At 48.8% G+C, this 21,692-nt stretch overlaps 1 protein-coding gene across 1 annotated transcript in view; it reads right to left on the bottom strand.

The window, feature by feature from the left end:
- Window positions 1–9,670: 9,670 nt before the first annotated feature.
- Window positions 9,671–21,692, bottom strand: part of rtraf (RNA transcription, translation and transport factor) — a 31,266-nt gene continuing 19,244 nt past the window's right edge. Inside the window, exons 7-8 of the mRNA XM_056301230.1 lie at window positions 13,075–13,123; window positions 9,671–10,461 (exon numbers count right to left, since the gene is read on the bottom strand). Coding sequence (XP_056157205.1) covers window positions 10,307–10,461; window positions 13,075–13,123 — 204 coding nt within the window. The 3' untranslated portion in view covers window positions 9,671–10,306. The remainder of the gene's footprint in view (window positions 10,462–13,074; window positions 13,124–21,692) is intronic.

Genomic DNA, 21,692 nt, shown 5'->3' with positions numbered 1-21,692 from the left:
GCAGTCGCTCAGGCAGCTATAGAAGCCCCAGAACCCTATATCTCTCAAGGCAGTGGTAAAGGACCACAGCACTCAACTCACCCAACTCCATTCTGAGCTTAGCACTGCCTTCCCCCAGATCACTGGAGAAATCAGCGGGCTCCAGGCTAACTTGCGTACCTCAGCGAGCACCCTTGCTTCACTCTCCGTGCAGATCACTGCTCTAACAGTGGCAGTGTCCAAGATCAGCGACCACCCTGCTCTGGCCCCGGTCCCTGCCCCCAGCTCGGCCTCCGGATTCCCTGTTCCTGGTCCCGACGTTCCTCCTCCTCCTGGTCAACCCCCACTGGACCCCCGGTTCGAGCCTAACCTTCTCTGCCCCAAGGCCTTCGGTGGGGAGTTCGAGCTGTGCAGGGGTTTCCTTGGTCAGTGTGAGGTCCTGTTCAAATACCAGCCAGCCAGGTATAGGACAGGAGAGACCAAGGTAGCCCTTGTTATGTCCCTCCTCACCGGCAAAGCCCTCAGCTGGGCCATAGCGGCGGTTGGCCATACCGAGCGGCTCGCCTCGGACTATGGTGCCTTCCGCCGCGAGTTCAATCTGGTGTTCGACCACCCAGCTGACGGGCAGGACATTGCTAGCCGCCTCCATTCCATCCAGCAGGGAGCCAGGACGGTGGCAGATTATACCTTGGAGGTGAGGATACTCGCGGCAGACAGTGGGTGGGATGACACTGCGCTCAAGAGCATGTACAGGAGGGGGCTGAGGGAGCCCATCAAAGACCTCATCGTTCGGGACCGCCCTGCCTCCTTCAACGAGCTCGTCACCCTCACCCTCCTCATGGACGAACGGCTGCGGGAGCAGCGCAAGGAACGCGCCCCGCGCACGGGGCCCTCCCATAGACCAACCCCCGTCCGTTCTACCGGTGCCTTCCCTGGATCAGCGTCCCGCGGGCTCTGTCCACCCTCACACTCCCTCTCACAACCCTGGATGTCTTCTGAATCCAGGCCGGAGGAGGAGCCCATGCAGTTGGGTCGGTCACGGCTACCGCTAGAGGTTAGGGAGTAGAGGATGCATTACCGCCTCTGCCTCTACTGCGGGAGGTCGGTCCACTACATCAGGGTCTGCCCGGCTCGCCGAAAAGACCCGGCTCACTAGCGAGGGGTGTCCTAGTGAGCCTGACGACCCTCCCAGAGCCCCAGCCCAAGAAGGAGCACAACCAGCTGTTCCCGGTCACTGTCACCTGGGGCGACGACTCCCTCTCCATTGGTGCACTCCTGGATTCGGGGGCGGACGAGTGTTTGATGGACATCTCGCTGGCCCGGCAGGCCGGCGTTCCACTCGTCCCCCTAGACACACCCCTCACAGCCCAAGCCCTAGATGGTCGTTCACTTGGTAAATCACACACAGCACTGCTTCCCTCACTCACTCTTTCGGGTTATCACGTTGAATCTATGCGTTTTTTGGTTTTGCACGCCCCCACAGCGCCCCTGGTGTTAGGGAGGCCGTGGTTGGAACGGCACGATCCCCACATCTCTTGGTCCACTGGGCAGATTTTGGGTTGGAGCGTTGCATGTCATGCCAACTGCCTTCGCTCTGTGCAGCGGCCTCAGACCCGTGCCTCCTCCCACGGATCTCACTGGTGTTCCTCCCATTTACCACGATTTAGCTCCCATATTTAGTAAAGACAGTGCACTTTCTCTCCCCCCTTACCATCCCTATGATTGCGCCATAGATCTCCTCCCCCGGGCCGCCCTTCCCACCGGTCGGTTGTATAACCTTTCCATCCCGGAGAAGGAGTCTATGCGCAATTATATCAGAGTCCCTGGCCTCAGGAATCATAAGGCCCTCGTCTTCCACGGTAGCAGCTGGCTTCTTTTTTGTGGCAAAGAAGGAGGGCAGCCTGAGGCCTTGCATAGATTATCGACTGTTAAATGACATCACGGTTAAAAAAAATATCCACTCCCCCTTATGAGTTCCACGTTCGAGCCACTCACTCACGCCACGGTGTTCACCAAGCTAGACCTGCGCAGCGCGTACCACCTGGTGCGCATCCGGGAAGGGGATGAATGGAAGACGGCCTTCAACACCCACCTAGGGCATTTCGAGTACCTCGTTATGCCCTTCGGCCTCACCAACGCCCCGGCTGTCTTCCAGGCGTTGGTCAACGACGTGCTCCGGGACATGCTGAACACGTTCGCGGTGGTGTACCTGGATGACATCCTCGTGTTCTCCAGGACTGAGGAGGAACACCACCAGCCTGTCCGCCTGGTCCTCCACCGGCTGCTGGAGAACAGGCTCTTCGTGAAGGCCGAGAAGTGCGTGTTCCACTCCGCCTCCGTGGAGTTCCTTAGCCACATCGTGGAGAAGGGGCTCATCCGCACTGACCCCAGGAAGACCCGAGCGGTGGAGGAGTGGGCACGACCCACCAACAGGACGCAACTCCAGCGCTTCCTTGGGTTCGCTAACTTTTACCGGCGCTTCATCAGGGGGTTCAGCCGTGTGGCCGCCCCCCTCAGTGCACTCACTTCCCCCCTTCTCCTGGACCCCGGAGGCAGAGGCCACCTTCTCGGCCCTGAAGAAACTGTTTTCAATGGCTCCGGTGCTCGCCCACCCGGACCCGTCCAGGCAGTTCATCGTGGAGGTGGACGCGTCGGACACGGGCATCGGAGCCGTCCTCTCCCAGCGGTCGGAGGAGTAACCACGACATCGGCAATAGGGAGTTGCTGGCTGTCCATGCCGCCCTCGAGGAGTGGAGACACTGGCTAGAGGGAGGAGGTCAGCCGTTCATCGTATGGTCCGATCACAAGAACCTAACCTACGTGCGGACAGCTAAGAGGCTCAACCCCAGGCAGGCGCTCTAGGCTCTCTTCTTCAGCCGGTTCGACTTCACCTTCACTTACCGCCCGGGCACCAAGAACGTCAGGGCAGACGCCCTCTCCCGTCTGTTTCCCGAGGGGTCCCCTGACGCCCCAGACACCATCTTTCCCCCAGCCCGGGTGGTGGGTGTCATCACTTGGGCCATCGAATCGGTGGTGAGAAGGGCCCAGGCAATGGATCCCGGAACCGGCTATTTGTGCCTCCCTCTGTCCGGCCCCAGGTGCTGGAGTGGGGTCACTCCAGCCGTTTTGCCTGCCACCCCGGTGCCCACCGGACGGTGGCCTTCATCCGCAGGCACTTCTGATGGCCCACCATGGAGGCAGACACCAGGGAGTTTGTGGCTGCCTGCGCCCACAGCAAGGCCCTCCATCGCCCTCCAGCAGGTCTTCTGACCCCCTTCCTGTCCCCGGCCGACCTTGGTCCCACATTGCCTTGGACTTTGTAACTGGCCTCCCCGTGTCCCAAGGCAATGACACCATTCTGACCATTGTCGACCGGTTTTACAAGGCCGTCCACTTTGTCGCCCTCACCAAACTCCCCTCTGCAGCCGATACGGCAGACCTTCTTGTCTCCCATGTCGTCCGCCTCCATGGCATCCCCCTGGACATTGTCTCTGACTGTGGTCCCCAGTTCACTTCTAAGGTGTGGCAGGCCTTCTGTAAGGGGATTGGGGCCACGGTCAGCCTCTCCTCCGGGTATCACCCCCAGACCAATGGGCAGGCAGAGCGGGCCAATCAAGCCCTGGAGGCGGCTTTGCATTGCGTTACCACCAGCAACCCCGCCTCCTGGAGCAAGTACCTGCCCTGGGTGGCATACTCGCTCAACACTATGAAGAGTTCAGCCACCGGTTTGTCCTCCTTGAGTGTTCCCTTGGCTATCAACCCCCTCTGCTCCCCCGTCAGGAGTTGGAGGTGGCGGTTCCATCCACAAGGGCCCATCTCCGCCGATGTCGGCGCCTTTGGAAGACCGCTCGGACCGCTATGTTGCAAGCTACAGAGCGGGCCCGGCGCAGCGCCAACCGGTGGACAGTGCCGGCCCCAGCCTATTGACAGGGTATGGCTCCTGGCCCGGGACCTGCCCCTCCCTACCCTCAACCGGAAGCTGGCTCCTCGCTACGTCGGCCCCTACACCATCGACCGCATCGTCAACCCTTCGGCGGTACGCCTCCACCTCCCTCAAAATCCATCCCGTGATCCATGTCTCCCACCTCAAACCAGTAGCCTCCAGCCCCCTGTCTCTCTGACATGGTCTGGGATGTCGACCGGCTGCTTGCCGTAAGCCGCCGGGGGCGTGGGTACCAATACCTGGTGGACTGGGCTGGCTATGGGCCCGAAGACCGCAGCTGGGTTCCCCGGTCCTACCTGGCCGACCCCGCACTCCTGGAGGAGTTCTATCGGGCCGACGCCATCGGACGGTCGCCCGGTGTCTCCCGTAGGGAGGGGGGGGGTCCTGTTGCAGTTACACCGCCCCGAGCTGCCTCCCCGGCACGTTCAAGCCACTTCCCCAGCTCGGACATGCCGGAAACATCCGAGCGCTTGGCTTGCGCTCTGCGGAGATGAGCGCTGCGCTGCACCAGGTGTTTGCCATCTTCCATCAGGCACACCTGCGGTAATCAGGCGGCCCCCTACAAGAAGCCTGCCAGAACGCCCGTCTGTGCTTCGACGTACTGAACCCTGTGGTAAAGCTCTGACAAGCCCTCCAGCGTTCCTTGCCATTCCGTTTATTTCCAGTGTATATTTTCGTGTGTCTCTTTCTTTTCCCTCCTAGGACTCTCCCTCCGCGACTTCCACGGCTCCCCGCGTCTCCCTCGCTCACAGCGACCTTCACGTTTTCCCCCCGGACCTCTCCTGCGATCTCTCTCCGTGTCTCTCTAACTGGACCCCTCCTACTCGGACTTGACTTCCTGGATCTCGGACCCGGACCTCCTAGGACAACCCCTCGCTTTACGGATTCGGACTTCGGTAGCCAGGCACACATCGTCTCTACTACGCCCACCTGAGACTCACCTGTTATTATCCCCTGTGGCAGTATTGATTGTTTTTCTCCCCTGCATTAAATCGCCCTTCAGGTTATCCCGGTGCCCTGTTGTCTGTCTGTCCTTTTGGGTTTCGCTACTCTGGTCTTCATTCGAGATTCATAACAACAAGAGCACTTTCGAGTGACATAGGTCTCAATGTGTTGTTTCATGAAGGGCCAGTAGAAGCGATCACGTACCAGGTTGGTTACTCTCTCCACGCCCACATGACCCATGTCATCATGGAGGCACTTGAGCACAAGAGGCTGGTATTCCGCTAGTAGGACCAGTTGTTGTCACTGGCCAGATCTCCTGTACAGCAATCCATCCTCGATGTACAGTTTACCCCACTCATGCATAAGTCTCTTCACAGCACCATTCACTCCTCGCCTGTCCTCGTTCATCAACACAGGCTTGGACTCTTTCAGCTTGACCAACGCACTGATGGCATTGTCTTCCTTCTGAGCTCTGACTAGTTCGTGGTGGTCAATGGTGGGTAGTGATGTAGTTACGGGTGGCTCTGGGCTTTGCGCCAGATTAAGGACAGCGATGTAGGCGACGTCTTGTTTTTCGGCAGCCTCACTCCCGTCCCATGCGGCTTGTAAGGTGTCTCTGGTAAGCTCCTCAGTGCACTCAGCGACGTAGCTGTCCATGTCGAGAGGGAGGCTAGTCTCGGCTGATGGTGTGAGGATTGACCCAAAAGACATCAAAGCTATCCTGTCACCGAGGGAGAAGAGGACCAGCACCGTCGGGGAAGACGGCAGGCTGGTCGGGTTCCTAAGCTATTATAGAGCGTATATTCAGGACTTCTCCCGCATAGCAAAACCCATCTACGAGCTACTGCAGGTGAAGGGGAGGCCCGAGGAGACGCTGAAAAGGTCTATGAAGGGGAAAGGAGCTCAGCTGCCCTCTAAGATCCCTGTCCAGTGGGACGATGGACACCAGAGAATTCTTGAGCAGCTTATCGACATCCTTTCACATCCACCAGTGCTGGCTTACCCAGATTTTGAGCTATCCTTCGTGCTTCACACGGACGCATCTGAGCAGGGGCTGGGCGCGGTGCTCTATCAGCAGCAGGAGGGAAAACTGCGAGTCATCGCTTATGGTTCCAGAACGCTGTCCCCCGCTGAGAAGAATTACAACCTTCACTCGGGGAAGTGGGAATTCCTTACCCTGAAGTGGTCAGTATGCGAAAAAATTCAGGGATTATCTGTTCTATGCACCTCACTTCACCATGTATACGAGCAATAAACCCCTGACATACATAATGAGTACTGCAAAGTTGAATGCGGTCAGCCACCAAACAAGTGTTTGATTTTGCATAAATTCTATTGAGAGCAACGTCTGAAAAGCAGCATACGTTTCTCTGTCAATTTATTTCTCCCGCATTATAGGGAATATAATCTGTTTGCATGACCGGAACCCGGGGCCTGCAAAAGATTTTTGGGGGCTCGTTCGGGATGCATTATTACATTGATACTAAATGAAACATTTCAGAGAGCTAACCAAACATTAACCTGGCTTTCATGTTAAAACAGGATATGTGTGAAAAGACCGTGAACATGCATATTACTACAGTACAACATTTACCATTAACTGAGTTCTCAAAAATGATCAGGATATTGTCTAGGGAGAAAACGGTTCCGCCATTCTACACATGTGCTGCCCACGTTACTGCAGAGACTACAGCAGTTTAACTTCAAATATACGCTTAATACGTATATTGTAGAGCCGAAGGAACGGAGAAGACCGTAGGTTCACACTTTAGCCGTGTAGGCAACCTTCTTTAATCCACGGTAAATCAGAGAGACAACAAAACCACAGCTCGACTGAGCGGAGGCGGCAAGAATAATCAGAAAACTGGCTGGACAACCATAACTTAACCCTGCGTTAACCTGCCAGGGCAACCCTGACTTAACCCTTAGTTCCTGGGGTGAATTCTATCCCCAATACGTGTCCACCACAATATACAACTTATGTGACTAACACATCCTGTTTACAGCTTAACAATTCACATTCAGTACATCTGGTATGTTTGTGCACATCACTAACCTGTAATACGGGAGAAAGAAGTTGACAGAGAAACGTGCGCTGCTTTTCAGACGTTGCTCTCAATAGAATGACGAACCCTAGCGGTCGCCGAGCAACAACCACTCACTCCAATGCTGCGTACGTTCCAAAGTCAGGGCCCCCTACCGGCTGGGAGGGACAGCGCATCAATATTAACCAATTTATTATTATTCTCCCATGAATGGAATTTAATAAAACACATACAAAATGTCACACTTTGAAGGGCTGATGAATGAAGAAAATGAGAGAGAGAAGGTTGGATGATGTAGGGATAGTGAATCAGGAAGTGCAGTGGATTAGCAAGGAAGTGAGGGCAGCTATGAAGAGGATGACGAGTGGAAAGGCAGTTGGTCCTGATGACATACCATGGAGGTGTTTAGGAGAGATGACAGTGGGGGTTTTAACGAGATTGTTTAACACAATCTTGGAAAGTGAGAGGATGCCTGAGGAGTGGAGAAGAAGCGTACTCGTACCGATTTTCAAGAACAAGGGCGATGTGCAGAACTGTAACAACTTTCTTCTTTCTTCACAGTGGCAGTTCGTCCGGGTTGCCAGTTGCAGCTGCAAATACACTCCAATCGGTGCAGTCAAAACAGTCTTGCAGTTCCTGCTGTGCTTCGCTGGTCCATGTCTTCAGTTTTAACCACAGGCTTCGCAGATTTTAGTTTCTGCCAATAGGTTGGCATAAGATTAACCAAGCAGTGATGAGAGTGCCCCATAGCTTCCCAGGGGACAGAACGATATGCACCTTTAAGGATTGTGTAACAGTGTTGAAGTGTGTTCCCGGGTGGGACATTTAATATGCAGACTGTGTTTTGGTAGTTAGCGGTTTAATTTCGCTGTTGAAGCCCCTAATGATTATGAAAAGTGAGTCTGTGTGTTTTTGCGCCAAGCCTGGTTGGTCACGGTTTGCAGTGCGCCATGAAGGATGAAAACTCCCGCGGTGAACGAACTGGCCTGCAGTTTATGAACAACTTCAACTCTGGCTGATAAAGGTACCTTCAGCAGCTTTTTACATGCATATAGCAAATGTTGTCCTCTCCAAATGGAAAATGGACTGACCAAAAACAAAACTCTGGTATGCGAGCTATAGCCAGCATCGTTTGATGGATTGAAGAACCTGAACACCATCTCAGCAGCTCTGGACACCACCAGGGCGTTTCACCTTGTGAGCTATTCAAGCTTCTTTCAATGACATAACAGACATGAAAGTTTTGAGTAATCAGAGGCTACAGAATCCTTGAAAAGTCCAGGATTAGGTGATGCTGTCTCACCGGAGAGCATCTTCTCCCCTCAGATTTATCTAGAATGTCTACCCCACTTGTTATCCCTTATACATGGAACCCCCCCCCCCCCCATTGTCCTCTTCATCTACACCTCTTTATACATGGACACCTCCAGCACTGCCCTCTACATCTACACTCCTTCCTTTTTCAAAATGTGAGAAAGACACAAGTGCAAAAACAGGTGCTTACTCTTTATTCCCTGCCAGTTCACCAGACGTTCTACTGCAAGCAATCCCGATTTCAACTTCCGTTATGGACAGACGCAAGCAGAAATACAACGCTCTAAACCTGGTTTGACAAAACTGAGTTTGAGATTGTTTCCGCTTCCGGTGTGGGAAGATGGCTGCGCGAATTCGCGTTTGTAGCGGCCTCACCCAGTACCAGCCATGCAGGGTCTTTGCCCACGTCTGCGCCTAAGTTTAGTCTTCGTTTGATGGCTGGGAGAATGGGGCAGGCCAAGCTAACTGCTAGCCCATGCAGACCGGCGGGTCCCATAACACCGAGGCAGCCTGGCGGCGCCACCTAGCGTTGACTCTGGTGTTTCTGATGTCGTCGTGAGGAGTGCGGGGAGGTGTGTCGAGGGTGTTTGGCTGGGAGAGCTGGTACTGGATCGGCTGGGAGAGCTTGGTCTGCTTCATCCAGTGGGCCCGTGGACCACGGCCCTTCCTGGAGCTGCGCTCGAGGAGGAAACGCCGAGGGTGGTCTGACAGGGAGCGGGAGCGGGGTGGGCTAAGCTAACTGCTAAGCCACGCAGAGCGGCAGTCATCCTGGCTGGTGTTCGTTCGCTTGGACAGTGATTTTTTGTTTAGTTTTGATATGTGTGTTAGTTTGGCTATGTGTGTTCTTGTAGTTTTGGATGTGTTTTTGTCTTTGTGTTGCACTGCTGTGGGCTGGGGGAAACGGCATTTAGTTTCATTTCATGTATGCAAGTGCAAATGAGAAAGTGTTCCTGATTCCCGATTTTCAAAAATGTGACAGAAATCCTATAACTAAAGTTATTACTATTAATTATTATTATTATTACTCTGAAAAGTGGTTTGTCTTGGTGGGTATACCTGCTTTTTTCTCTTAAAAGGAAAAAAGTTGTGTATCTGAGATGTGTAGACAGTCCTTTCCCACCGGCCAAAAAGCCCCGCTAGTGTCCGCCTCTGGTCACTGTAAAAAGGCGGATGTTAGCGGGCTTTTTGGCCGGTGGGAAAAGTAAACTTCTGTAGGATGTGTGTGAGCTAGCACCCAGAAACTGCAAGTCAAGTTCTCGTCCCAGGCTTTCTGGCAGTTCGATCCTATGATACAGGACAACATGCCGGGTCTTGGCAGCAGGAGACAAGAGGCTCCTCACTGTTGACACAAACGCTCAACAGGACAAAAGAAGAAGAGACTCTGTCAGTAAGAAACTCACCACACAATAAACACCCGGGAGCCATGCACAACTGATGTGTCTGCTTGCCAAACGTAGTGCGTCAACCTTTAATCGGACGTTTTGTGCAGTCTGCTAAAAGGGAAAAACAGGAACCGTTTTGAGGAGTTTTTAACGTGTATCCGTCTGTTTCAGTCTTTAAGATAACTACCTCCAAACAGAAAACTCTTTTGACTTAAATAAATGATTCGGGAGATCCGTACAAGCTCCAATTTGAATAAATGTTGACATGGATCTCGCATCTTCAGAGAAGGTGTGAGACAAGGCCTCATCTCAACACTTTGATAGAAGTACGTTATGGAAAATTATTTTTCAGTACTTTCAACAATATCCATCCGCCATCATAACATTTCAGTTCTGTACAACAGAGAAGTAGTGTGATCTGATTTCCCTACAAAAATAAATCACAAATGGCAGTTGGGTCAAGATAACCTATTCCTCGACAAATCCGCAGTGTAAAACATGGTGACTATGGTCAGTTCCCCACATCTGTAATGCCCTTCCCGATTTAAACAACCAGATCGCATGCAAAAAAACAAAACAAAATCCAAACACAACAGGACTTTTTCCATTGTTAAAACAAAAAGAGCTTTTTCAAAGAAATCAAATTAAAACGGATCCAATAGCAGTCCATCCTCTCCTTCATTCCTCCGGTTCTCCTCTTATCTGCCAACCTTGCCCAGCCTGTGGTCCGTCTTGGGGTCGGCTATGATGGCCTGAACGGCCACGATGGCCTCATTGATCTTCGTCTGGAGGTCCCGCAGCTCCTCGATGTGCAGGAGGCGCAGAATCTGGGCTGCCTCGTTCAAAACCGCGTCTGGGAACAGAAGAGGTAGAGTGTGAGGAAGAAGTCAGCACAGGAGGAAAAACAAGAGTTTACTTTATTTTGAGGTCTCGAGTCTGTGTTAATTCCAAATAATCTTGAATAGGAGAAAAATCAAGCTACTTCCACCTTAATAAAGTCCTGCAACCCTGCAACCATGTAGCAGTAGCTTAGCAGCCTACGACCAAAGTATAACGCACACATGTAGCATTAGATTAGCAGCCTACCGCCACAGTTAACTTACACATGTAGCATTAGCTTAGCAGCCTACCACCATAGTATAGCGCACACATGTAGCATTAGCTTAGCAGTCTACCACCACAGTATAACACACACATGTAGCGTTAGCTTAGCAGCCTACCACCACAGTATAACGCACACATGTAGCGTTAGCTTAGCAGCCTACCACCACAGTATAATGCACACATGTAGTGTTAGCTTAGCCGCCTACCACCACAGTATAACGCACACATGTAGCGTTAGCTTAGCAGCCTACCACCACAGTATAACACACACTAATAGAAGAGGGAGAACATATTTGTGGAAGTGCAAAATAAACTTGAGGGAAAACATGGTGTGTGACCGTTTATTCCACTGGAACACATCAAGGCATGACTCGAGTGTGCTGCAAGCCTCTCGTTTTCAACAAGGCGTCATCCAGCACCTTTTCAGAGGCAAAGGAAGATTCAGCAGTTGTAAGTTTCTCAACACTGAAGCTTATCTGCTAATTGAAGGTCAAGGTGACGTAACATCACCACGTTGGAGAGGTCAACACTCTTCACCCTCCACCAGTGCTGCCAAACATACGGTGCCTATAAAAAGTACTCACCCCTTTGGAAGTTTTTATGTTTCCAAACATGGAATCACAGTGGATTTAATTTGCTTTTTTTGATACTGGTCAACAGAAAAAGCAAGTGACCTCTGCAGTCTTCAAACGTCAGACTTCAGTCTTCAAACTTTAGACTTCAGTCTTCAGACTGCAGAGGTCACTCAGATAAGTGATGGAACGTTTCTGTCAATACATGTTGTGTCCACATGAACTGATTCAACCTTCTGTGATTTTCTTACCTGGATTAAGACATTTGGATGCAATATGAATCCCCCCCCCCCCACTTTTTCTCCCCAATTGTACGTGGCCAATTACCCCACTCTTCCGAGTCGTCCCGGTCGCTGCTCCACCCCCTCCCGGGGAGGGCTGCAGACTACCACATGTCTCCTCCCACACATGTGGAGTCACCAGCTGCTTCTTTTCACCTGACAGTGAGGAGTTTCACCAGGGGGACGTAGCACGTGGGAGGATCACGCTATTCCCCCCCACCCCCCTGAACAGGCGCCCCGACTGACCAGAGGAGCCTCGCTAGTGCAGCGACCAGGACACATACCCACATCCGGCTTCCCACCCACAGACACGGCCAATTGTATCTGTAGGTACGCCCGACCAAGCCGGAGGTAACATCGGGATTCAAACCGGCGATCCCCATGTTGGTAGGCAATGGAATAGAGCAACACGCCACCGAGATGTGATATGAATTTTGCTCATTAGCCAGCAAGTATGGATTCTCATCGAGTATTTTTCAGTCAAGCCAGCTTAAACGCTAGCATGCACACAAAGATGGTCCTCAACACTGAGTAAAATGTGTCACACTATCTGAGATCCGCTAAACTAATACTACTTAACTAATACCACTGTACTAATACTACTGAACTAATACCACTGTACTAATACTACTGAACTAATACTACTGTACTAATACCACTTAACTAATACGGCTGTACTAATACTACTGTACTGATACTACTGAACTAATATGACTGAACTAATACTACTGAACTAGTACTACTGAACTAATATGACTGAACTAATACCACTGTACTAATACTACTGAACTAATACCACTGTACTAATACTACTGAACTAATATGACTGTACTAATACGACTGAACTAATACTACCGAACTAATACGACTGAACTAATACCGCTGTAGTAACACTACAGAACTAATACAACTGAACTAATACCACTGTACTAATACTACTGTATGTGGACTGTATTACACTGATATCCATCCATCCATCATCCAAACTGCTTATCCTGCTCTCAGGGTTGTGGGGATGCTGGAGCCTATCCCAGCAGTCATTGGGCGGCAGGCAGGGAGACACCCTGGACAGACTGCCAGACCATCACAGGGCCGACACACACACGCACAAACATGGTACACACACACACACACACACACACACACACACACACACACACACACCCAGGGACAATGTAGTACGGCCGGTTCAGCTGACCTACATGTCTTTGGACTGTGGGAGGAAACCGGCGCAGACACGGGGAGAAACTCCACACAGAGGACGACCCGGGATATTATATATGTGTGTGTGTGTGTGTGTGTGTGTGTGTGTGTGTGTGTGTGTGTGTGTACGTACATACATACATACATACATGCATACACACACTATAGGTCTACAGACTATTCATAAAACATAATATTCCAAACACATGAGCACCGCCCACCTCGATGAATAAGGAGGATTCCCACTTTACCTCCCAAGTCTCCACAACTTAATGTCATGACAGCAAAAGCAAACACTGCACTTACCCCCCGTGTCAAAACCCAGGATGTGCTTGTCCAAGGCTACTGGAAGACCCTGAGGAGCAGGAGGAAGGGAGGATGAGAGGGGGAGAGGAGGATGACAGGGGGAGGAGGAGAAGGAGGATGAGAGGGGAAGGGTGGAGGATGAGAGGAGGAGCAAAGCAGATAGTGAAGCAGATGAGCCCTGTTCTCATTTTGATGTTCTCTACTGCTTGCACTACCAGTTGTCAATACTTCTGTGTGTGTGTGTGTATGTGTGTGTGTGTGTTAAATCATCTAGAATTAGAGCAACTACAACTTGTTTAAAGACACAGTGCCAGGATAACAGGATGTTAACCACTGTAACTTACTGAAAAGTCTCATCAGTGCGGCTTATCTGCTGTGACTCAGTCTGCAGTCGTTTCTCAATCATACATTAATACCCAGCTAACTGCATGGACCGAGAAGAAAACTGTAGACACTGTACATTAATATCCTGCTAACTGCATGGACCGAGAAGAAAACTGTAGACACTGTACATTAATATCCTGCTAACTGCATGGACCGAGAAGAAAACTGTAGACACTGTACATTAATATCCTGCTAACTGCATCGACCGAGAAGAAAACTGCAGACACTGTACATTAATACCCAGCTAACTGCATGGACCGAGAAGAAAACTGTAGACACTGTACATTAATACCCTGCTAACTGCATGGACCGAGAAGAAAACTGTAGACACTGTACATTAATATCCTGCTAACTGCATGGACCGAGAAGAAAACTGTAGACACTGTACATTAATATCCTGCTAACTGCATCGACCGAGAAGAAAACTGCAGACACTGTACATTAATACCCAGCTAACTGCATGGACCGAGAAGAAAACTGTAGACACTGTACATTAATACCCTGCTAACTGCATGGACCGAGAAGAAAACTACAGACACTGTACATTAATACCCTGCTAACTGCATGGACCGAGAAGAAAACTGTAGACACTGTACATTAATATCCTGCTAACTGCATGGACCGAGAAGAAAACTGTAGACACTGTACATTAATACCCTGCTAACTGCATGGACCGAGAAGAAAACTGTAGACACTGTACATTAATACCCTGCTAACTGCATGGACCGAGAAGAAAACTGCAGACACTGTACATTAATGTCCTGCTAACTGCATGTACCGAGAAGAAACCTGCAGACACTGTACATTAATGTCCTGCTAACTGCATGGACCGAGAAGAAAACTGCAGACACTGTACATTAATATCCTGCTAACTGCATGGACCGAGAAGAAAACTGCAGACGCTGTATATTAATACCCTGCTAACTGCATGGACCGAGAAGAAAACTGCAGACACTGTACATTAATACCCTGCTAACTGCATGGACCGAGAAGAAAACTGCAGACACTGTACATTAATACCCTGCTAACTGCATAGACCGAGAAGAAAACTGCAGACACTGTACATTAATACCCTGCTAACTGCATGGACCGAGGAGAAACCTGCAGACACTGTACATTAATACCCAGCTAACTGCATGGACCGAGAAGAAAACTGCAGACACTGTACGTTAATATCCTGATAACTGCATGGACCGAGAAGAAACCTGCAGACACTGTACATTAATATCCTGCTAACTGCATCGACCGAGAAGAAAACTGCAGACACTGTACATTAATGTCCTGCTAACTGCATGTACCGAGAAGAAACCTGCAGACACTGTACATTAATGTCCTGCTAACTGCATGGACCGAGAAGAAAACTGCAGACACTGTACATTAATATCCTGCTAACTGCATGGACCGAGAAGAAAACTGCAGACACTGTATATTAATACCCTGCTAACTGCATGGACCGAGAAGAAAACTGCAGACACTGTACATTAATACCCTGCTAACTGCATGGACCAAGAAGAAACCTGCAGACACTGTACATTAGGGCTGCAACGATTAGTCGACATAATCGACGACGTCGATCATAAAAACTCGTCGACGCAGAATTTTAGCTTCGACGCGTCGTATAAAAACAATCAGAGCCAGTAACGTTAACCCAAAACCGCACAAATGTTCATTTGTAACTGCAATGCCCTATAGGAAGTGCTGGGGGCAGTATCGCTTCCATCGTCTGATATAACTGCATTTTGCATGAACGACGAAGAGAAGAAGAAAGCGAATGAACGATGGCGGAAAGGAGAGCGAATGAGGCTAATGAAGAGCAAAAACCAGCGAGACCGAGACTATCAAAAGTCTCTGAGTATTTCACAGATGACAAGCCAAAGAAGTCAGTTAAATGCAGAATATGCAAAGCCGAATTGGCCTTCCACAGCAGCACTACGGCGATGCACGAGCATTTGAAACGCAAGCACCCTGGAGCCACGATGATTGCTACTTCGGATCATGGGTAAGTTTAGCTAGTTAGCCACAGTATCGTAATGTTTACGTTAGCTTAAGTTACATGTTGGAAAACAGAACGTCTCAAGGGTGATGCTTGCTAAGCGAACGCTATTTCAGTTATGTGGATTCTGCGTATCCACCAACGAGCTGTATGTAACATTAGCTAAACAGCACCAAGTTTGCAGCGTAGCACACTACAGCTTAGAGTTGTTTAGCTCCGTCATTTATCACCGAGTGTCGTGTTTTTGCAGACTGGAGTATTAACTAGCTAAGTTAAGATTGCTAACGTTAGCTAAATGTTAACGAGTTCTAACATTCACTGACTGCAGTAACTTACTGCGCTATGGGCTCTAGGTTTCTTTTTTTTTCAGTTGAAAAAAATTGAACTTTTTGGGCTAAAGCGCAGGCAAGACTGCAGAGACGGGGAACGTTAGCACCATCTAACATTAGCTAGCTATCTTACTTAGCTAGTCAATCTGCAGTCTGCAAAAACACGACACGGTGCTAACGTGAGCTGTCTGTAGCCTAGACAGTCAACTAGCTTTCCCAGTGCGCTCTAATCAGCTGTAGCTTGTCGTAGCGTTAGCTAGTTAGACTGGGTTGGAGCATATCAATAATTCAGTTGTAAGATATTTATTCATTTAAATGGTTTAATTGGTATTAGTCAGTACACTAAGATAAACTGATACCATAGCCTACAAATTGTGATGATAATTAATACAGCTTTCTGTTTTGTTCTCTTTCTATTTTAGTACTAAGCAAAGGTGTGTGGATGAGTTCATCCTGAAGAGAGGCTCATGCACCCCTCAAATGGCTGGAGTCTTAACAGAGAGCATCCTCAACATGCTCGTCAATGACATGAGACCAATATCCATGGTTGAAGATGGGGGATTTAAGCAGATGGTCACCACATTCCATCCAGGTTACACCTTACCTTCCAGAACTCATTTTACTAAGCTTATGGAGGGAAAGTATGAAGCTACTTTTGGTAAGGTTAAAGATGCTCTTAAAGCAACCAAGAACAAGATTGCCCTGACAACTGATGCCTGGACCAGTGTCGCGACAGAGGCATATCTTGGCATCACCTGTCACTTTATAAGTGATGACTGGGAGCTCACTAGCTTCTGCCTTACAACCATGCCACTCGAAGAACGGCACACTGGACCCAACATTGCTGCATGGATTGAGCAGGTTGTGGAAAGGTTTGAGATCCCTCCAAGCAAGATTGTGGCAGTTGTTCATGACAATGGCTCCAATGTCGTACTGGCTGCAAACATCTTGCAGGAAAAACATGGGTGGGTGTCTATCCGCTGTGCAGGCCACACTTTACAGTTGGTGATCAATCGTGCACTGAAACACCCTCAGATCAGTAAAGCACTGGGAGCAGCGAGGTGTCTCGTCAAGCACTTTAAAAGGAGCGAACTGGCTTCAAGCAAGCTTAAGACAAAGCAGAAACAGATGGGGACCCCGGAACACAAACTTGTCCAAGATGTCTCTACCAGGTGGAACAGCACCTATTATATGGTGACTCGCATGCTGGAACAGAGATGGCCACTGACTGCGACTCTGTCTGACCCGGCAGTAACACAGAGAGGGAAACAATACCTAGACCTCAAAGCTGATCAGTGGACCCTGCTAGATGAACTGGCCAAAGCTCTCCAGGCCTTTGAATGTGCCACTGTCTACTTGAGTGGTGAAAGCTATGTGACAGCCCCCGCCCTGCCTCCACTAGTCAGAGGGCTTTTGAAGTCAACCCACACTGCCTATGATACAGCTCCTGTGCAGGCCTTCCAGGCGGCTGCTTCAGAGGAGACCACTGCACGCTGGTCAAGAGAGGTCACCATCACAGATGATGACCCAAGCAAACAGATCATTGCAGCTGCACTAGACCCACGATTTCGAAAACTGAAATTCCTGACACCGGAGGAGAGGTTCAGTGTTCAGAATAAAGTACAAGCTCTGGCCCTACAGTCCAAGGATGGGAGTACTGTGAATAACCAGCACACCAGTGGGAATGAAGAAGCCACAGCAGCATCAGCTGACAAGGATGCCACAGACTCAGCTGACGGAACTACAAATAGGTCTGTTTCAGCTCTCGATTCACTGCTTGGATGTGACTCAACAGACAGTGACAGTGAGACCAATGATGAACAGGATGCGCGCAACCAAGCGATCAGTAATGAAGTGCTGATGTACTTCGGAGAGCAGCCCCTCTCAAAGACAGAAAGTCCCCTGTCTTGGTGGAAATTGAATGAGGCAAAGTATCCAACCCTTGCATCACAAGCCAAATCGTTTTTGTGTATTCCAGCTACTTCTACTCCCTCTGAGCGTCTCTTCTCAGCAGCTGGGAACATCGCCTCAAAGAAGAGAGCCAGCCTCACTCCAGAGCACGTCGACATGCTCACGTTCCTGCACTGCAATTTAAAGTGTTTATGAACTGCAGGAGATCAGAGTAAGACACACATATACACACACACAGCTCCTCTCACTCACACACAGCAAACAAAAGACCTACAGGTCTGTCTGAGCTGACTCATTCTCCCCTCCTGTTGGAGATGGTGGAGCCCAGTGAGTGGATCCACGTCCCCCTCCTGGACCAGGTTAACAGCCCCATCAGAACCGCGGTGCTGGGGCAGAGGCTGCTATTTTGAGTTACTTTTAAAACATTATTTGCATATGATCTTTACGTTTTGACTTGCACTTTAATTTGTATTATTTAATTTATTTATTTTGTTTTTATTATGATTGATAATGCATTTACTTTCATTTGTATTATTTCATGTATTTATTTAGTTTTCATTATGATTGATGATGCATTTGATTAAACAAGTAGCTCCAAAACAAGTTCCAAATTCAAATGTTTCGTGAGTCATTATTTTAATTCGCTATGGGATCATGTTATGTTAAGGCAGAGAGACACAGGGCGACATTCACAAGTGTGCAGACTTAAGCGTGTGAGGTAAAACGTGCACTGGAGCCCGGAAGAGGATCCGCGCCCTCAGGAAGCAGAGATGGAGGGTGTGAAAGAAATAATCGTTAGATTAGTCGACTAATCGAAAAAATAATCGACAGATTAGTCGACTACCAAAATAATCGTTAGTTGCAGCCCTACTGTACATTAATACCCTGCTAACTGCATCGACCGAGAAGAACACTGCAGACACTGTACATTAATATCCTGCTAACTGCATCGACCGAGAAGAAAACTGCAGACACTGTACATTAATATCCAGCTAACTGCATGGACCAAGAAGAAACCTGCAGACACTGTACATTAATATCCTGCTAACTGCATGGACCGAGAAGAAAACTGCAGACACTGTACATTAATATCCTGATAACTGCATGGACCGAGAAGAAAACTACAGACACTGTACGTTAATATCCTGCTAACTGCATGGACCGAGAAGAAAACTGCAGACACTGTACATTAATACCCAGCTAACTGCATGGACCGAGAAGAAAACTACAGACACTGTACATTAATACCCTGCTAACTGCATGGACCGAGACGAAAACTGCAGACACTGTACATTAATACCCAGCTAACTGCATGGACCGAGAAGAAAACTACAGACACTGTACATTAATACCCTGCTAACTGCATGGACCGAGAAGAAAACTACAGACACTGTACATTAATACCCAGCTAACTGCATGGACCGAGAAGAAACCTGCAGACACTGTACATTAATATCCTGATAACTGCATGGACCGAGAAGAAAACTGCAGACACTGTACATTAATATCCTGATAACTGCATGGACCGAGAAGAGACCTGCAGACACTGTACATTAATACCCTGCTAACTGCATGGACCGAGAAGAAACTGCAGACACTGTACGTTAATGTCCTGCTAACTGCATGGACCGAGAAGAAAACTGCAGACACTGTACATTAATATCCTGCTAACTGCATGGACCGAGAAGAAAACTGCAGACACTGTACATTAATATCCTGCTAACTGCATGGACCGAGAAGAAAACTGCAGACACTGTACATTAATATCCTGCTAACTGCATCGACCGAGAAGAAAACTGCAGACACTGTACATTAATATCCAGCTAACTGCATGGACCAAGAAGAAACCTGCAGACACTGTACATTAATATCCTGCTAACTGCATGGACCGAGAAGAAAACTGCAGACACTGTACATTAATATCCTGATAACTGCATGGACCGAGAAGAAAACTACAGACACTGTACATTAATATCCTGCTAACTGCATGGACCGAGAAGAAAACTGCAGACACTGTACATTAATACCCTGCTAACTGCATGGACCAAGAAGAAACCTGCAGACACTGTACATTAATATCCTGCTAACTGCATGGACCGAGAAGAAAACTGCAGACACTGTATATTAATATCCTGCTAACTGCATGGACCGAGAAGAAAACTGCAGACACTGTACATTAATATCCTGATAACTGCATGGACCGAGAAGAAAACTGCAGACACTGTACATTAATATCCTGCTAACTGCATGGACCGAGAAGAAACCTGCAGACACTGTACATTAATACCCTGCTAACTGCATGGACCGAGAAGAAAACTACAGACACTGTACATTAATACCCTGCTAACTGCATGGACCGAGAAGAAAACTACAGACACTGTACATTAATACCCAGCTAACTGCATGGACCGAGAAGAAAACTACAGACACTGTACATTAATACCCTGCTAACTGCATGGACCGAGAAGAAAACTACAGACACTGTACATTAATACCCAGCTAACTGCATGGACCGAGAAGAAACCTGCAGACACTGTACATTAATATCCTGATAACTGCATGGACCGAGAAGAAAACTGCAGACACTGTACATTAATATCCTGATAACTGCATGGACCGAGAAGAGACCTGCAGACACTGTACATTAATACCCTGCTAACTGCATGGACCGAGAAGAAACTGCAGACACTGTAAATTAATACCCAGCTAGCTGCTTGGACCGAGAAGAAAACTGCAGACACTGTACATTAATACCCTGCTAACTGCATGGACCGAGAAGAAACCTGCAGACACTGTACATTAATATCCTGATAACTGCATGGACCGAGAAGAGACCTGCAGACACTGTACATTGATATCCTGATAACTGCATGGACCGAGAAGAAAACTGCAGACACTGTACATTAATACCCTGCTAACTGCATGGACCGAGAAGAAAACTGCAGACACTTTACATTAATACCCTGCTAACTGCATGGACCGAGAAGAAAACTGCAGACACTGTACATTAATACCCTGCTAACTGCATGGACCGAGAAGAAAACTGCAGACACTGTACATTAATACCCTGCTAACTGCATGGACCGAGAAGAAAACTGCAGACACTGTACATTAATACCCTGCTAACTGCATGGACCGAGAAGAAAACTACAGACACTGTACATTAATACCCTGCTAACTGCATGGACCGAGAAGAAAACTACAGACACTGTACATTAATACCCAGCTAACTGCATGGACCGAGACGAAAACTGCAGACACTGTACATTAATACCCTGCTAACTGCATGGACCGAGAAGAAAACTGCAGACACTGTACATTAATATCCTGATAACTGCATGGACCGAGAAGAAAACTGCAGACACTGTACATTAATATCCTGCTAACTGCATGGACCGAGAAGAAACCTGCAGACACTGTACATTAATACCCTGCTAACTGCATGGACCGAGAAGAAAACTACAGACACTGTACATTAATACCCTGCTAACTGCATGGACCGAGAAGAAAACTACAGACACTGTACATTAATACCCAGCTAACTGCATGGACCGAGAAGAAAACTACAGACACTGTACATTAATACCCTGCTAACTGCATGGACCGAGAAGAAAACTACAGACACTGTACATTAATACCCAGCTAACTGCATGGACCGAGAAGAAACCTGCAGACACTGTACATTAATATCCTGATAACTGCATGGACCGAGAAGAAAACTGCAGACACTGTACATTAATATCCTGATAACTGCATGGACCGAGAAGAGACCTGCAGACACTGTACATTAATACCCTGCTAACTGCATGGACCGAGAAGAAACTGCAGACACTGTAAATTAATACCCAGCTAGCTGCTTGGACCGAGAAGAAAACTGCAGACACTGTACATTAATACCCTGCTAACTGCATGGACCGAGAAGAAACCTGCAGACACTGTACATTAATATCCTGATAACTGCATGGACCGAGAAGAGACCTGCAGACACTGTACATTGATAT

This window comes from Lampris incognitus, chromosome 21 (genome assembly GCF_029633865.1).
Source record: "Lampris incognitus isolate fLamInc1 chromosome 21, fLamInc1.hap2, whole genome shotgun sequence".
NCBI lineage: Eukaryota > Metazoa > Chordata > Actinopteri > Lampriformes > Lampridae > Lampris > Lampris incognitus.
Note: the sequence above shows the minus strand (reverse complement) of the source record. Positions and strands in the feature narration are given on the sequence as shown.